Below are 17,879 nucleotides of genomic sequence, written 5' to 3'. Positions count from 1 at the left end.
GATCCCCTGTCTCTCTTCAACCACTGGGGGATGTTGGTTGGGGAACATTGAAATGTGTAAACCCTATGAGTTGGAAGTGTACTACATATCAGTAAAATTTTCCTCCGCTGTTTACATGAGAAAACGAACTCTGTGAATGCTAGAAATCTGCAAGTAGCTTCTGTCTGCAATCCTTCCAGATTATGAAATAAAATTTGACTACTTCCACCCCCACTTTAGCCCAAAATTCTTGATAATCGTAATCTAAGATTTCACTGAACCAATTCGAGCCCATTGTATGGTAACCTTCATCACTTATACTCAGTCCATACAGTCCAGCAAGCTCAAAGAATCTAACCATCCCGTTCCATCAATCCATCCAGATAAAAAGATTTTCTAACCTAGATCATATCATTCTGCAGAGGCATAATTTAGCAAATTCTTGAAATCTCAGTGATTAAAAACGCAGATGAAAAACCCACTGTACTACATCCAAATTAATCAACAATAAAGGCCTAAATTTAGTATCTAGGGTCAATCAGCAAAAAGAAAATGGAAAGAAAAGGTACCTCTTTGGCGAATACCAAGAAGGGTTCGCAGCAGAATCATTTAAAGGCACGACCGCCATTACTGCTGTTTCGACGGGAATTACAGACGGGGCGTTACCTTCTTCCGCTTCTGACGACTTTGAGGGTTCTTCCCCCATTAAAGGAAGAAAGATATGCGTTGTTTATTTTGCTGACACCCGAACTTGAAGAGAATGGTTGTTAACGTAACGAAACCGCCGTTCTCACGTTTTCTCTTTCTTGCTTCTTTGGAGTTTTGATTGACTTCGTTTTCTTTTTACTGCGGAATTATTCAAAGACTGGGTAAATTTGTAGAGGTGAATCTGGCTGCCAGTGAGAGCGAAGCTGTCTGAGTGTGTGGCGTGGTACCCCTGCAGCCAGCGATAAATGAAATCAAAATTAGCACTAAATCCGTTCAATGAGGATTCGGCAGTTATTTTGTTTCCATTTTATCACCCAAAAAAATAAAATGGAATTTGTTTCCTTGTGGCTATCAAATTGTATCGAGGGTCAGATCAACAAATACGTTCGTCTAATGATTTTGGACCATGTAGTAAGAGATAAGACCACATGAGGTTCGCTGAGATTTTTACTCCTTCTTCTTTTATTTTTTATATGTGGATCCAATTTCCTACTTTGTGGTTTAAAACCGTCAAAAAATCGAATTGTTCTCCCTTGACAAGGAGGTGATTCAGACTCATGTATCCATGAGATTAGATAATGTTTTCTTCTTTGGCTAGTAACTTGTATATATAGGGAAAGGAAAATGCATGGTTTTCGAATAGTGATCAGGGTTTTAAATAAAACTCAAAAAAAAAAAAATTGTGGTTGAGGGGTTGGGGGGGCAAATATTATCCATCCACCCATACATCCAAATATAACTGGAAGATTGTTTGCAAGTTTTCCAAATATTAATACTTATGGGTTCATGAAATTATGCTTTTCAGTTTATAATTTTAACTTTGTGGGACCCACAAGCAATGTAGGATATTCACCAAAATATTAATTGTAATTCATATATATTTAAACTATCATTTAATTACACTCGAACCATTTGATTAACCCATATTGACACATGGTCAAACCATCGTGATTCTTTAATAATATTAAGAATTCAAACATTCAAACACAATGATAAAATAACAATATAAAAAGATGTGGGCATCACAATGGTGGTGGATGTCGATTGTTGTGACCATGATGGAGAACCAAAAACTATCACTCAAACTGTTTTAGTGTCTGATCACAAGGGGCATGTAGTTTGCAAGCCCCCGTGTCATGGAAGGTAGATGGAGTAACATGTTCGGCGGCATTAATTTGAGGATGTAATCGTGGTGCGCGCAAGCTGGCCTGGATGAACCTCATAAAAAAATGTATAAAAAAAAAAAAAAGTTAAATTTGGCAAAAAAAAAAAAAAAAAAATTTTTGGCTGAATGGATTCAAACGATTTATCCTAGGGACTCAGAGGGGTTGATCCCTTTTACAAAATCGTAGCCGATAGTGTTCTATACTTCTATTTGGCATTGCAGAGAGAGGCGTTGGTGTTTCTCTCTGGTTTACTTGAAGGCTTGAAGCAGTTGTTGGGTGTTACGAATTTATGGAGACACAATCAGATTGTTAACAATTAATTAATATCCTTGTTAGTGGGGAGAGTGGGCCTTCACATATTCAGCCCATTATCCATAGTATTAAATTTGTGTCCTCAACATTGTTAGGCTTTACCACCATATTTGTTCCTAAGAGTGCGAATCATGTTGCAGAACTCCTAACTGGGAAGGCCCTCACTATATGGTGTATCACTGAATATTCCCTTCTTTTTTCCATTGAAATGAAAAGAGAAAATGTGGATTTTTATTTTCAGTCACCAAATCAATCCAAAATCCAGGTCAAATTGGAACCACTAACTTTTGAGAAAAATGTGGCATTGTTGAGATACTATATAGTACAATCAATCAAAAGAACTCAACCGAATTCAATCAAAAACAAAAAAAGGAAAGTTCAGTAATCAACCCAAAAGAGTGTTCTGATAAGTGATTATTAGAGCTTTGTTCGGCCACGTCATTTACATGTTATGAATAAACTAATTTAATATATATATTTTTTGGTAATGCACTTATAATAATCTTTGCATTCTATGACTTTGTAGCAGGGGTGTCAACGGTGCGGTTTGGAGCAGTTTGGGGCTTAACGGTTTCGACTGAAAACCCCAGGTCAAACACATCCCATTTAAAAGATAACGGTTTCGGTGCGATTTCGTTTGGTGCGGTTTGGGCTAACAGTTTGAATTCGATTTGGGTTAACAGTTTGGACTAAATTAAAAATCAATATTGAAACTTATTTTTTATTTTTCCTAAACTCTTCACACAAAAATACTTTGAAAGAGAGAAGAAGAAGACTCAAAGTAAATCTAGTAATGGCACTAGCTTGATGCCTTGATCCAAACACTCCCCAACCCAAAAAAAATAAAAAAATTAGATTATTCTATCATGTGTAGATCAACCTTATAATCTTCACCCAATGAAATTATATTTATATGAAATCTCAACTTGAAATTACTTGTGATAAAGAATATATTTGCTATAGCCTAGCAACAACACATGGTTTGAAAAAAGTGAAAACCCTTTTTGAAACATTGAAGAAATTTGAAACTGAAAGTGAAATCGTAAGGATTAAGGAACTAAGGCGTTAGGTTAAACGGCATAAAATGATAAAAGTTAAAATTAAAATTGAATTAATAAAACATTAAATGAAATAGGGTTTGCCACTATATTGGTAAAATTTAAAAATTAAATGAAATAGGGTTTGCCACCGTTTTGATAAAACTTAAAATTTAAATAATGAAAACTTTGAAATTTGAAATTTAAATTTTAAAGGATATGAAACGTCGGTTGAACAGTGAGTTAATGAGCCTTAACAGTAAGGAATAAGGGTTATTTTATTTTTACTTTTACTTCTATTTATCCAAACGGGTTAACGGGCTGGGGCTCGGGCTGGCCCAGCTTAGCCCGAATGTTCAGGCTGAGGGTCTTCAGCCCAAACACAGCCCATTAAGGTTCGGTTTAGGCTATAACGGACCGGTTCGATCCGGTTTAAACGGTTTGAATTGAAAATTGACACCCCTACTTTGTAGTCAATACAATGGAAAGTCATAGCAATAATCAAGTAGTCGAAGATCATATTAGAACACCACACATTTTGAGGATGTATGATCTAAAAATTCAAATAGTCAATGGAGAATGGCTACCATTTAAAATTCAAAATTTAACAACTTTGAAAGGTGACCCAATTGATAAAAGACCAACATCTCATAATATGAATATATTTTATCAGGTCCATATCATTGTCAAAAATGGATTATCCAGTTTTCTATAGATTAGTGACACGTGTCAATAAGTTACATCAAATGGTTAAGATTATATTAAAACACAAATTTGTATATTTTTTAAATATAATATCAAACTTTTTATATGACTAATGAATATGTGTCATTCATCAAAAAATAAATGAATTATAAATTTTATTATCAGAAATAGACCTGATAAATTTTCGTGACGGGAAATTTGTAAAAAACTTGGGCTTTATAGGACTGACTAACTTGACATATGGGCCGGAACCTATTCACAGCCCAAAATTGCCAACCTCAACCTAAAGCAGTTGCAAACAGCGGCTCGTCTAAGCGTTCAAACCCTGATTGCATCAAAACCCTAAACCTAAATTCATTCCTTTTACCTATAAATACATGACTTGCAGGATATCGTTTAATATCGCAGCAGCTTCTACGGAATATGAACATACAAGCAAGCACCAGTTATAGTGTTCAACCCTTTTAGGGTTTTCCAATCTTTATGTATAGGTTTGTTTTGGTTTGATGTGCTTTTGTTTTTTTCTTCTTCTTTCCTCTGTAGGGTTCTCTGTCATTTTTCGTGAGTACCAATCCACACCATGCTTGGATTGCTCAAGAACACTGGTTTTTAATTTGGTCAATCACTGTTTGTCGATGATGATAATTTCTAAGGCTTGTTTCTCAAACATTCGCAGTGGCCGCCTGAGAGCTTTCGCCTTCGCCGGGCTTGAGAGCTTGTGCTGGTTCTATCCTTCCTTGGATGTCTGAGACTCAAAGTGTTTGTATTTCCCCCTGTATCTGCGCATTGTCTACATCAATCTTTCTATCTCAATGTTTGTTCTCGAATGGTTAAGAACCAAACAAGGAAAATGCCGAGTTTAATTTTAGACGGTTTTAAGTCGTTGAATTTCACTTGTTACCTCTAGGGTTTTGGTTTTGATTTGTCCGGATCTGTTCAGGCACAGTCGTTGATTATGGTTAGTCGATGATGACAACTCTTTAAGGCTTGTTTCTCAAACATTCGCAGTGGCCGCCTGAGAGCTTTCGCCTTCGCCGGGCTTGAGAGCTTGTGCTGCTTCTATCCTTCCTTGGATGTCTGAGACTCAAAAGTGTTTGTATTTCCTCCTGTATCTGCTCATTGTCTACATCAATCTTTCTATCTCAATGTTTGTTCTCGAATGGTTAAGAACCAAACGAGGAAAATGCTGAGTTTAATTTTTGATGGTTTTAATTCGTTGAATTTCACTTTTTACTTCTAGGGTTTTGGTTTTGATTTGTCCGGATCTGTTCAGGCGCAGTCGTTGATTATGGTTCGTCGATGATGACAACTCTTAAGGCTTGTTTCTCAAACATTCGCAGTGGCCGCCTGAGAGCTTTCGCCTTCGCCGGGCTTGAGAGCTTGTGCTGCTTCTATCCTTCCTTGGATGTCTGAGGCTCGAAACGTACCATTCTTTTTCCCTGTGTCTCATCAGTCTCTAATACAATCTCTATTTTCGGCTTGAATTTTGATTCTAGTCGATTAGTCTTTTGTAGATCAAAGATCGTTTTCTTTTGGATTTGATTTTGATTTTGATTTTTCTTTTATTTATTGTATTTTGCTAACATAATCTTTGGCATGCCACTTTGATTTATCGGCAATTTGTGTTTACAGATATACACTATAATTAGATCTGTCGAGCACACCTTTCTATTGAAGTAACGATAATCTGTCGATGATGACAACTTCTAAGGCTTGTTTCTCAAACATTCGCAGTGGCCGCCTGAGAGCTTTCGCCTTCGCCGGGCTTGAGAGCTTGTGCTGCTTCTATCCTTCCTTGGATGTCTGAGATTTGAAAGATAGCATCCTTACTCATTCTCTAATCCAATATCTGTTTCTGTTTGATTTTTGATCCACGTCGATTAGACGGATGTAGAACCAGTATCCTTCACATCCTATTCGATTTATTTTGGATTTCGTTCTTTGTATTTTGTTGAAGTTATTGTTAGGGTTTACATGTTAATTTATTTGCAGAGCGTGTTTGCAGATCTAGTCCATGATTTTATCGCTTGAGCTAACTTTTCTATTAATATTAATGATAACCTGTCGATGATGATAATCTTTAAGGCTTGTTTCTCAAACATTCGCAGTGGCCGCCTAAGTGCTTTCGCCTTCGCCAGGCTTGAGAGCTTGTGCTGTTTTTATCCTTCCTTGGATGTCTGAGACTGGAAATTTTTAATTTCTGCCAATATTTTACATTCTCTATATCTATTTCGCCATTTACTCTTATCCTATTTAGATGATCTGCCTCTTTCTTCCTTTCTTTTTTCGTTGTTTGGGTGATTTAATTTTCATTGTCAAGGGTAATCTAAATATGATGATAGGTTTTTGTCGCCCCAGTCTTACAAGCTTTTACAAGTAATTGCTTGGTGGTGATTGACAATAACATCTGATTTATCTAAAACCTGAGCCTATAAATTTTTTTATTGCTATTCTATAATCTACCTACTATTTACATTATTTTCTTTCTTTGATTGAATTTGCTATTTTAGTCTTTTGTTTCCATAGACTGAATGTGCGAGAAATGATGATCACAATCCATATAATCTGCAATTGACTGATGAATCAAACATGCACTACCATCTGATCTCTTTGCACAGCCTTGTTTTAGTTTTGTTTTTCTTGTGTCTTTTGTTTATTTTTGTATTTTGTAACCATACCTGCAATCCATGATGAAGATTCTATCTAATTTTTCATGAGTTAGCTGTGATTATATAAAATTATCACCATCTTTCGGCTGAGATTGCAGTTTTGTGATTTTATGTTTAATCTTTCATTAATGCCCATGGTATCTGATGCCTTGACTGGTTTATCCTGTGTCTGGGCATCTCGTTTTTTTGGGCAGATACTATAGAACAGGTCTTGCGACACAGGTTGCCTCACGTTCATGAGCTTTCTGTTACTTTAACCCTGTTTACATTTCTATCTTTCCTTTTCACTATAATATCAATTGCATATTTCGATCGTTTATATTTTTCTGAATTATTTGTGTAACGTTTTCTCTATATTTTCGTTCGTAATCCTCAGAACAATTCTCGTTTACTTTTTGTTTGTTCATTCTATATGGAGCTCTCTGGTTGAATCACAGGAATCTGGGAGCGGCAGATGATGTTAACTGTTTTGTTCATTATTTTTGGAATCTTTTAAACATGATCTTGAGAGAAGATTCTTTGATATAGGCAGTTCCTCTCCATGTTTTCTCGGTCGTTAATCTTCATGTATACCGTTGTAATATGCATTGGGTGAATCATGTATTTTCCTTTTCAGTCTGTAAACAAAGATTTTTGGTTATAAAATAAAGGATGATATCTATATATTTTTTCCATCTTGTGTTCTATGAATGTTGCAAAGCCGAGTTCTGCTAATTACAAGGGGAGTGTTCCGTCAGTAATGTTCTGCGTGCACAGTTTAGGCGTCACCTCTCCAGCATCGCGTTCTTTGCTCCAAGTCCTCTCCTGCCAATGTCTCGTCATATCTGGTTTTTCGTTTTTGGTGATCGTGGTTCTTTGTGTCCCTCCCTTGTAATCTTAGAAACCCATGATAACATCAAAGTAGTTTGGTTAGTTGTTGAACGATGATGAAATGTACTTAGCTTAAATGAATCAAAAGGCAACAATGTTTTTTCTTATCCTAACAAGAATTATAAGTGATTTGGAAGACCACCTCGTTAAATTTAGTTAACTGGGTAGTCTACTGATCTAAGCTGATTCATACATATTCTTGTAGTGCTAACCTGTTAAATGACCATCCCCACTGCGAGTTTGTGCCTTTTCGAGTCCATCTTTCCGTTTCGATCATTTGTTCATGTTGAGCAATGGTTTATTGCATGCGGCATAGTTTTTCAGCTTATGCGATCAGATGGAGCAGCCGGGTTTAAATCCCAGTCTTAAAACTATTTTTTTTTACGAGAAGCTTCCATGAATCTGCTATTCCAGCCTTCTATGTTCTGTAATCTGATCATTCACCCTCAACTTAAATGTCTCCATATCAATATTAATCTAGCCATTCAAATTCCCAAGAGCGCATGAAATGACATGGATGTCATGACTGGTCCTAGACTTCCAATGCAACACTTCAGGCAACATTGATGCCCCAACATGTCTTTAGTATTCTCATTGGCCATCTTTTGCACAACAGTTTTCCTTGTGCTATTAAACAGATAATGTCTTTTCTCGCACGCGGACACCGTCAGACTTGACATCCACATCTCGTGCATTGTGTCCTTGGGTTCTTCCCTCTTGCCACCGGCCGCTCCCCCCCTGCCCTTACCCCGTGTGTCTTTTGGTCTCTCCCTTTCTTTTTTTTCTCTGCTTTTCTTCTTCTCTAGATTGCTTAATTTTAGACCATTCACTCTTCTAGAAGACCGTCCACAGTTCCAATTGTTCAACAGAAATTTTCTTCAATTTTTATTTACATCTCTCTCTTTTTTTTTCGGTTTGGGGTAGGGGATGAGACAAGTTAAGTAAATAAAAATCCCAAGGTAAGAGGGTAGAATCGGTGTTGTGGTGTGGAAAGGAGGCAAGGAATCGAGGCATATCACACATTGGGTATGAGAAATCCTCCACCATATCACAAAAATCCAAGTTGGCCTTCTGATTTATGAATCCCTACATCCATGCATGGAGAAAAAACATAAATATCAAAAGGGATGTCCCCCAATATACATTTTGACAACCACTTGCATAGGCACGGAATCCAGGGAACACGAGCGATGGTGAGTGAAAGCTATCATATGTGCCATCCAGACGCGAACATCACTATAATTTAAATGATGCATTCAGAGCCAGCACCTTGCATTGCTCATTCATGGCCAGAAGCTGAGCCTCTTTCTTGTCAAGTTGAGCACTCAGCTTGACATTCTCTTCCATAAGTTTATGCACCTCAGCCTCTTTTCTCATCTTCTCACTCTCCAAGTGAGTGGTCTTCTCGACTAGCCTGTGTGCGAATAAACATCTCCCAAATGGGAGAATGGGGCACGTGAGCTCATAATAGTACAACACCATCTACAATGTTACTTTTAGACATGATCAATTTACAGTAATATGCTTTATAGTATGCCAAAACTAGACATGAAACTATCATTAGCCACAACACAATTTACTCCAAATACACAACAAAACTTGACTGGAATGAGATAGAATGAGCCAAAGTTGGGTCTCGGAAGAGGGTGTACCCAGTGCATGAGCCCCTTGTCAAGTGAAGTTTAAAAGATTATTTACTAGTTGGAAACTTGTGATAATCAGAGAGCATAAAAGGGTTTGACAGGGAAGTCGTAGTACCACTTCAATTATTCTTTTGCAAGCTCAAAGTTCAGGTTCTTGGATAGAACTTGGAGAATGTTAGCAGATTACAAGAAATCAACAAAATGTATACAACTTCAGATTAAACTAAGCACTTAAGCAGCAATGTATAAGATTATCAACTAGGGTTTGGGACTAGAAAGTTGGGAGAGAGCTACGGAAATAGAAGACCAATAATGGTTATGTTTCAATTTGCACGTCTGTTTCTGCCCTGGTGCCTGCAACTAAAATCAGGAGTGCCACTTGATCCTATATCCAGCCAAGTCTATTGGCTAGTTAATCTGTAGGCTCTAACCTTGTATTTGCTGCAACCTCTTCACCAAACAATACCTCTATCAGAACTGAGCCTAAGTTGCTGCAAAACTTCAGGACCCAAACTTGATTCTACTTAGGTCCAAGTGCACTGCTGGTTCACAAGCTAACACAAAACCTTCTATTATGATGTCGCCTTCATATCTCACCTTACAGCCATCAGAATTGGCTAAACTTCCAAGTGCTGCTGCTTTTCAACATCATCTCCATTGGACCCAACTTTGGAGACATTCCACAGACCTGGTTTGGTTTGAAACCTAACTTTCAAATTTCTGCCCTACTTGCTAATTTGGATTTGTGGGTTAATGGGGCTAGACTAAGACTAATCTGGTCCTACATTATGGTCCAGCTAGGCTAAAGCAACTGCTATCGCTCTGCATGGGGCAATGTATATATGCTGCAGCTGAAATGGGCCAAGTGGCAGTGTAGAATGGTTTACTACTAATTTAGTTCTACTGCAAGTGTGTTTTGGGTATATTCTTGATTTAATAGCTCTTTATTTGATATCCAGTCTCTAGGGATATTAAAATAAGTAGTTAATGTAAACCTAAAGCTAGGATCAGCTTAACCCCATTTAACCCGCAAATCAGAGCATTAGAAACAGGGACCAAAATAACTAAGTTAATGATTTACGGAGGAATTCAAGTGATGGAGGAGATAGCAGAATTGATGTTTCAACCAATTAAATCCAACCACCAACCTGGTTCAATTGGAGGAGGAGCAGCAAGCTGACACAGTATTCAAGCCCTCCCAGTCCAGGAAGAAGTGGATGGCCAAGAGAAACCCCTACGATTGCCGCCTAGCAGCTTATTTAGAGTTTATTTTGGTTCTTTAGTGTATTTGATAGAACCGAATTGTAATTCTATCCATTTGAGGAGCATATTAAGCATGTGGGTCTCTCTCTCTCTCTTCTTCTCTTAACCTAGTCCAACTATAAATACCTCATAATACTAGAAGTCAGTTAGAATTCAGTTTGGAATTCATATCAGATTAGGAATTCCAGCCCATAATTTGTATAAATAGACCCCTTCACTCTGCATGGAGAGATCAAGCTGAAGATAGGAATACTCCTCTCGTGCTTGTTAGTCAGTAATGGATCTGTCAAGCCTAGACATCTGTGAATGGTTGAAGATTAGTTTTCAACCTTCATTCTCCATCTGAGCCCAAAAGGGGGGGGGGGGAAGAGGGGGGGGGGGGGGGGGGGGGGGGGGGGGGGGGTAAAAAAAAAAAAAAAAAAAAAAAAAAAAAAATGGGAAAAGGAAAAAAAAAAAAAGGGTTCCCCCCCCCAAAAAAAAAAAAAAAAACCACCAAAAAAAAAACCAAACCCAAGACCCCAGACCCAAGAAAGACAGAACAAACCCAAGAGGATCCATATGGTTTGTCTATCGGTTCCAATTTTGATAGAAGACGATCTCAAGCTATTAAATGGTTGCTTTGATTGAGATCAACGTATAATAACATCTTGAATCTCCCAAGAATAAAAATCTTCATGTAATTTCATCTTGGGCCCCATAAATCCTCCATCCAATATTCCCAATATGCCAAATAATGGGCTATGAATAAAGTTTTGGCCTACCTTCTTCATGTTTGTCCTACTGTGCCAGTCCAGGTTGATTGGTTAAAATTGTGGAGCAAGGGGACCTTCTATTTTGACCAGCTGGCTAGCTTGAACTTGCATCCAATGATGGTTTGAATTGGTCCTAGCTGGTTCATTCCTTGGCTGGGTCTAACATGTCTTCCTTGTACATCACAAACTTGTGGGATCATATCCCTATACCATTACCTAGATTCCCTCCAAGGTTCATCCCTCCAATAACTTTCCATCCCAATTAACCCAACCAGGGAATATAGAGGCCACTAGGTTGAACCCAATAGGGGAACCCATTTAGAAACCATCCCACACAACATACTTGAAATAAAAAATTGGACCTGAAAATTAGTCTAGCCTTAGAGATCTTGGAAGACTAAGCCTCATTCAAGTAAGGCTGCATCAGAAGCCTATATTAAGAATTTGGTAGCAAAATACCTCAGCTTCACAGTCTGAGCAGCAGCAGCAACTTGGGAACTGTAATTGTACACTTTGAGACAAAAAGAGAAGGATGGATAGATTTAGCCCTCTCAGTAAGGTTCCTTCAGCCCTAGGATTTAGCAGTTGACAGCAAGGTTCCCCAGATCCTAAGTGTTTAACTCTCAAAGCAATCGCTCACGCAAGGGAAAGAGAATAAACTCAAAGCAAAGTTTCATTGATCAATAACTCACTGTTTCCTTCTTCTTCTTTTTTTTTTTTTTCTTCCTTTGGGGGGGGGGGGGGGTTGATGAGTACAGATTGTGGACTGTGGTACTTGCTCTCCGAGTTGCATAGAATATAGAAAGTAATAATCCTAAAAAATAAGAACTAACTTCTAGAAACTATTAGGCTTTATAACCTAAACATCTCTAAGAATTCTAAATAGAAACTAATGAAATCAGAAAGTAAATAAAACCCAGTAAGTCTTCAGCCTCCCAAAGTTGCAGATTCAAGTGGACCCCACCAAATCATCTAACAACATTCTCATTAAGACCCAAAGAAGGGGATGTTTTTACCCCCCCCCCCCCCCCCCAAAAAAAAAAAGGAGGGGGCTGTGACGTTGTTCATGTAAACAGTGTTTTGGCTCTTCTAGAAGACCTGCTGGTCTGGTTTGACTTGCTCCAGTTGGTTCAAGTAAGGCTGGTCCAATTATGTCCATGACTACAGATTCTACATCAATCTTTGAGTATTATGTTAACAGTGCTTGGCCTCCTCTTGGGCCTTCTAGAAGACCTCCTGGTTTCTTCTGACTCGACTCTGTAGGTCCAAGTGAAGCTCATTCAATTATGCTAGATTCTCCATCAATCTTTTAACACTATGTTATACTTGTTGCTCACAGTTTGTTATTGACTCATTAATCATTTTCTTCTCTAAGACTAGCAACACACTCATTCTCCTTCTCTAAGGGTACTAGGTTATATACTAATTAATCACTACACTACATGTATCATTGTAAAAGTTTGACGATTCTGATACACAGTCTACCATGCTCCAATTTAGAATTGAGCCAAGACCAAGAGGCTATCTTCTATAAGATTTGCAGCACACTCTTCTCCCTCTTCTTTAGGAATGATATTACCTACAATGGTGGACCATGATTGGCATCCAAATACCCATATCTGAAACTAACAAGCTCCCCAAGACATGCACTTTTACAGTGGTTGAAAAATTCACATGTGTTAGTATTCCAGAAGAAGATGGACAGTGCATCGTGTGGACATTAAATCTATACTGAATGTTAAAATGCTTAATCTTATTGGCTCCCAAAGTGTGTGTGTGTGGTTTTTTTAATTTTTTAATTTTTTAAAATTATATATATTTTTGATTATTTTTCACAATATAAACTGCAACTACCATGAAACAGGGGCTAAAGAAGCCTGCATTTGCCCCTCATGGAACCTGGAGTAGGGTTGCTCTTATTTTCAGCATTGTTTGCAAGGGTTCCCTAGCATTTTTAGATTTCATCACATAAATAAGTCATCGCTACTAATAGAAATTGTTCAAAAAGTTTTTTTTTTTTGGGGGGGGGGGGGGGGGGATGCAATCTTGCCTACATAAATCAGCATCACAACAAGATAAAACTGTTAGTAAAAACAGAGCCTCAAACATGCAAGTCATTTCTAGAATGAACTGTTGCAAGTATGCATGTATAAGAGCAGATGAAAAACCAATTACATACATAAGAACAGTTGAGCAAGCAATAATTTCATCAAATATCCTAAGTTTGTTCAGCCCAAAATGAAGGGAGGTGCCATATAAAACAGGCATTAACAGGAATCTGAAAGTGATATACCTCTCAAAAAGCCTCTCAATTGTTTGAAATTGTTTCTCTGAGGAAAGAAGTGTCTCCCGCACAGTGATAAGATTATTGACATAGGATTTCAGTGACTCAAAATCCTGCTTCACACGAAAAAGCTCCTGTTCATTTTCTGCAGCTTGTTGCCTTTGCCTAGATGTTTCTTGAACCATATCTTCCACCTTCTGCCGCATATCATTCAAAATACAATTTGTACCTAGTGCAAACCTTTCCATTTCCTCTACCTTTGTTGACATGCTTTCAATTCGAAGAGACTTCTTTTTTATCTCTTCCTGACCTAAAATAACCTTTTCTTTCTGAATAGCTGTTTCAGTTTCTGCCATGATAACCCGCTGCACAAGAGCTTCCAGTACGTCGCTTACCACTCGAACGGATTCAAGTATGTCATCAATATAAGCTCCATCATGCTCGTTAACAAATCTGTACCTGCTACTGATTCCTGCCCAACTTTCCTCATCTGTGCAATCAAAAGATGAAGGATCAACATCCTTCAACCAGTCAGACAATTGCGTACCATTTTTGTCAACAATCCCTACACCTTCTTGATGTCTGATCCCACATGAAGTATGAGTCAAATGTGGAATAGCCAGGATTCTTGCTTTTGATTTTAAGTATGTAAGCAGAGTTGATGTAGTTTTAACCCTTTGCCAAAGAACTGCTAGTTCCTTTTTTGCACCTTCCTCAGAGTCCTGGACTGAAGCCTTTACCTCCATAAACTTTGCCTGTAATGCATCCACTTGAGACTGTCTTCGGTCCATTTCCTCCTCCTTCCATGTAATATTTTTTTGATTTAGTGGAGAGTTCAATGACTGAAGGTCTAAATCTTCCTCCACTTTCTCTGCCATTATCTACTCCTGGCTATGAGAAGGAATTGTGCCTGAAATGAAACAGACACTTTGAACAAATTATACTGGATAATATTACACACACTGACAGACAGAAATAAATGATAAAGAAACATTCTAATTGAAAAGAAAATGGAAAAGAAGACATCTCTGAGCTGGGCAGTCTTTCTATGCTAATCTTAGAAGAATGCATGGGAACAGAATTCCACTAAACAGGCTAAACCATTGAACAATGTCATAGTGTTGGGCTTAGCAAAGCTTTGAGCTTAATATAGATCATACGCCTACAGCAATCCAGTGAGGATCTTCATCAATTATGATTGGGCCTTGGATGATGTCTTGCTAACAGTATTTGATGTTGCATATATTTCCCCAAATAATAAAGGTATCTCAAGTTATAGCATTTATGGTTGACAGATTAATTTCAGAGAATAAATGGAATCAGGCTACTGCTGAAATGCAGAAGGGAGACTTCAGTTTGCTTTCTCCTCCAAAATTAGGATAATGAGTTAAGAAACCATCCTACAGACTCTTGTTGAGTAAACCTTTGATATGGAGCACAGAGCTCATAAAGAAGTAGGCTCACAGAAAGGCAATTCTCATGGTGTAATCCTCCAGTATACCAAATGTTCTAGGAACCACGCCATTGAGAAAAGATCAAGTGAGAAAATGGTTCAGCATGCAGCTCATGTGGTTGTTCTCACTTACAGACTTGAATAAATGACTAGCCCAACTCAGTAACCACAAAAATAGAGGGTTTGTTCCAGCACGCAAGATGTAGCTCTTCATAAATAATAAATAAAATTTTCTTTTGGGGGGGGGGGGGGGGGGGGGGGGGGACTAGAGATGTCAGGAACACGCCTAAAGTATCTAGAGAAAGGATTTAAGCCCACAGAATTATAATTCTGAAACCTATATAACAGTGAACTAATGTGCTGAAATGACACCAAGACTTGATATTTAACAAGGCAACTTTGGCAGAGATGCAATTGCTATTGTCAACATCTGTCTTCACACAAATACACCAGTCTCTGACATGGAAATCTTCTAGAAATGAAATATACTCCCAAGTTATATCCGAGTACATAACAAAATAATCATCATTTAGGTGCCTTAGCACACAATTTGTACGGAATAGGATTTTCTCCGATCATAATACTCAATAACCCTCATGACAGAGGAAAGATACTTAGATACACTTCAGAGTTTAGACAAATAAGATTTCCAGGACATCAACGATTAAATCCTCCAAACGTGTGCAACCAGCAGATCATGGGAACAAGCAAAGTAACTCCACTGTTTTCATATGAAGGTGACTGACTTCAGATCGCTAAAACACAATGTAGAAACTGGTTTCGATTTAAACCCGCCCCCCCCCCCCCCAACCCACCCACCCACCCACCCAAAAGATAAAAATTTTTTTTGTTCTAGTGTTCAGAAGGAAAATGAGCACTCCAGTCAAATATTTCATTTTCTGAAGCCAGTAAGCCTCTTATCAAACCCATTTGATATTTCATTAAATCCTAAAAGATTCTCCCCCTTGATGGATATTCTAAACATACTCTCATAAGCCCAGTTACGAAAAATGAAATGATGAGGCCAACCAATTAAATGACTAACTCTAATTTAACCAGCAATCTGGAGAATTTTAGCAACAATTAAGGAATCATGAATAGATCGTAATAAAACTGATAATCAACTTAATGAGAAAGGGAAACAGAATGCCCTCTAGTTTAGTAGAAACGGGATGAATGGCGTTTGGCACGAGTCAAGACTATATTTGACCTGATAAGCTGAAACAAGCAATAAATAAACCCTAAACTAAATTATCAGAAAACAACCCAAAAAATGCAGATATGCGCAATATCGTTCTTCTCACCATCAAAAACTACCAGACAATAAACCCTACTACACAAAAATCATCTACAAACAGACTTTATAAATTGAAAGAGAAACACAGAAAGGAACAATCGTAAAATAAGATCAAACCAGAGAAAGAAAGATTTTTCTCCGTTCGGAAAATTAAGAATGTTTGATTTTGATCGCGGGATTAAAGCTTTGAATCGAGGAAACCTTCAGCTAGTTTTGACAGCAGAGCCTCTGATGTTCGCGCTCGCGTTCCGATTATTGTCGGGGAAAAACATGCTAAATGTCGGATTTTTATCATTAATACATTTCCACTTCTATCCATTTTTTTTTTTTTTCACCAAAAAAAACCAAAAAAAAAAAAATTCCATCCATTTTTTTTACTGACTCATGACACGTGTTTAAATAAAATTTAATCGACATGATTCATCTCTATCCTCATTTATTCTCTCACCTCTGTCTCTTCTCTCTCCTCTCGAATTACCATTTTTTTTAATACAAAAGCGCTTTTATATATACATATAACGGTATAAGATATTTCGAAAAATTAGGGATGGAGATATTACATATGCCTAGTAAGTGTCCAACCCATGCCTCTCACTTAGAAATTAGGTTCTTAACCATTCTTTCTCATTACTATTTCTCCTCTTTTCTGTAAGCTCTGTACAACCCACGACGTCTCTGTATTGAGAAGTCAGGTTCTTAACCATTCTCTCTCATTATTATTTTCCTCTTTCTTTGTAAGCTTTGAAATTTAAGCCAAGACATCTTAGCATTTACATCCTTTATCCCCATCTAACCATGCTTACATGAGTGTGGGGTCTTTACAGTGCAATCTAATACCAGTAGACCTGACGTAATATAGTCCCCATATTCATGTGAGTGTGGAGGATGAGGATACTGTCAGAACCATTAAGCAATAGACCATGAGCTGTCGGATAGAAATCAACGATTAAAATCTCCACAGAGATCTAAATCTGACGGCCAAAAATTTTACTTCATGGTTCAACATATTTATGGCACTGAACCCAGGCAAAATGGTGCACTGACAAAATGGAGGCAGAAAATGAAAATCCCAAACCTAAGATCTTTCACCATCGTAGCCAATTCAAGTTAGATGGGCACAAAACAAGGTTTTTTGCATGCACCACCTCTCTTAGCATCTTTTAAGAACCCCATATTACATTATTACCAAAAAAAAAGAAAGAAGGAACCCCATATTACATTTAACTCAAAAGTTAAATCAACGTGAATTTGCCACAAGATTCTTACTAATTATTTAAAATAATTGAACCATTGTGTCTGAACTGAGAAATTTATTTAAAATCCTCTGACAATCAATACCTCAAATCTCCTACTAGTGATGGTTAAACAACATATATGAACAATTGAGAGTAAAACAGGAAAAACATCATGCACAAAATCACGGATCACAATGGTTTATTAACATCGTTACATTGTTTTTCAAGTATTAATAGATGACATTTTATTAATCAACATTTTTTTGGTAGACTTTTGTTGATGAAACTTAGAGCTGCATCTCATGAAAGGATAAATGGAAGGATAATTACAGAGGCAAATATTTTTGAGAACCTTATAACCTTTTAGTTGATAATTTTATAGACACACACGGGTGACATTCTATTATACATAGATAGTAAAGGAAAAAAAGAAAACTATAGATCACTAAACAAATTGTATCATCTGGAATTTTCAGGTACAAAATTTGTCACACCTCTATAAACCA

General features: G+C 37.5%; 2 protein-coding genes, 1 long non-coding RNA gene and 9 other non-coding genes across 13 annotated transcripts in view; 10 read left to right on the top strand and 2 right to left on the bottom strand.

Annotated features, from left to right (window-relative positions):
• Window positions 1-769, bottom strand: part of LOC149015146 (putative sphingolipid transporter spinster homolog 2) — a 45,009-nt gene extending 44,240 nt beyond the window's left edge. The window contains exon 1 of the mRNA XM_089154915.1: window positions 549-769. Coding sequence (XP_089011041.1) covers window positions 549-685 — 137 coding nt within the window. The 5' untranslated portion in view covers window positions 686-769. The remainder of the gene's footprint in view (window positions 1-548) is intronic.
• Window positions 770-4,190: 3,421 nt separating this feature from the next.
• On the top strand, window positions 4,191-6,827 carry LOC149015137 (uncharacterized). Its single transcript, XR_016173538.1, has 2 exons — window positions 4,191-4,398; window positions 4,584-6,827. It is a non-coding gene; the product is annotated as an uncharacterized LOC149015137 (long non-coding RNA).
• On the top strand, window positions 4,538-4,660 carry LOC149015145 (small nucleolar RNA SNORD14). Its single transcript, XR_016173851.1, has one exon. It is a non-coding gene; the product is annotated as a small nucleolar RNA SNORD14 (small nucleolar RNA).
• On the top strand, window positions 4,869-4,992 carry LOC149015144 (small nucleolar RNA SNORD14). Its single transcript, XR_016173841.1, has one exon. It is a non-coding gene; the product is annotated as a small nucleolar RNA SNORD14 (small nucleolar RNA).
• LOC149015143 (small nucleolar RNA SNORD14) lies at window positions 5,202-5,324 on the top strand. The gene has a single exon (XR_016173752.1). It is a non-coding gene; the product is annotated as a small nucleolar RNA SNORD14 (small nucleolar RNA).
• Window positions 5,596-5,718, top strand: LOC149015142 (small nucleolar RNA SNORD14). The gene has a single exon (XR_016173741.1). It is a non-coding gene; the product is annotated as a small nucleolar RNA SNORD14 (small nucleolar RNA).
• Window positions 5,970-6,092, top strand: LOC149015141 (small nucleolar RNA SNORD14). The gene has a single exon (XR_016173830.1). It is a non-coding gene; the product is annotated as a small nucleolar RNA SNORD14 (small nucleolar RNA).
• LOC149015140 (small nucleolar RNA U31b) lies at window positions 6,236-6,321 on the top strand. Its single transcript, XR_016173826.1, has one exon. It is a non-coding gene; the product is annotated as a small nucleolar RNA U31b (small nucleolar RNA).
• On the top strand, window positions 6,443-6,518 carry LOC149015139 (small nucleolar RNA Z195/SNORD33/SNORD32 family). The gene has a single exon (XR_016173822.1). It is a non-coding gene; the product is annotated as a small nucleolar RNA Z195/SNORD33/SNORD32 family (small nucleolar RNA).
• LOC149015138 (small nucleolar RNA Z196/R39/R59 family) lies at window positions 6,587-6,673 on the top strand. The gene has a single exon (XR_016173823.1). It is a non-coding gene; the product is annotated as a small nucleolar RNA Z196/R39/R59 family (small nucleolar RNA).
• On the top strand, window positions 6,703-6,847 carry LOC149015136 (small nucleolar RNA F1/F2/snoR5a). The gene has a single exon (XR_016173821.1). It is a non-coding gene; the product is annotated as a small nucleolar RNA F1/F2/snoR5a (small nucleolar RNA).
• A 1,523-nt stretch (window positions 6,848-8,370) lies between these two features.
• On the bottom strand, window positions 8,371-16,441 carry LOC149015135 (uncharacterized). 2 transcript variants are annotated; one of them, XM_089156123.1, is made up of 3 exons: window positions 16,256-16,439; window positions 13,398-14,298; window positions 8,371-8,860 (listed from the first exon to the last, which is right to left on the bottom strand). In XM_089156123.1, exons 2-3 carry the CDS (start codon window positions 14,264-14,266, stop codon window positions 8,683-8,685), a joined length of 1,047 nt encoding a protein of 348 aa, XP_089012249.1. In that variant the 5' UTR covers window positions 14,267-14,298; window positions 16,256-16,439; the 3' UTR covers window positions 8,371-8,682. The 2 variants fall into 2 exon arrangements, with proteins under 2 accessions (XP_089012249.1, XP_089012248.1); XM_089156122.1 differs by having other exon boundaries at window positions 8,372-8,860; window positions 16,340-16,441.
• Window positions 16,442-17,879: the final 1,438 nt, after the last annotated feature.

This window comes from Hakea prostrata, chromosome 5 (genome assembly GCF_041222555.1).
Source record: "Hakea prostrata isolate BN-2017 chromosome 5, UWA_Hpros_2, whole genome shotgun sequence".
NCBI lineage: Eukaryota > Viridiplantae > Streptophyta > Magnoliopsida > Proteales > Proteaceae > Hakea > Hakea prostrata.
The sequence above is the reverse complement of the archived record's forward strand: the minus strand, read 5'-3'. Positions and strand labels throughout refer to the sequence as shown.

What these genes read in the sequence shown, in the direction of transcription:
- LOC149015135 (XM_089156122.1), bottom strand. Translation starts at nt 14,266, where the DNA reads ATGGCAGAGAAAGTGGAGGAAGATTTAGACCTTCAGTCATTGAACTCT. An exon ending in ATTGAGAGGCTTTTTGAGAG is followed by an intron (nt 8,861 to 13,397) that starts GTATATCACTTT and finishes ATTCGCACACAG; the next exon opens with GCTAGTCGAGAAGACCACTC.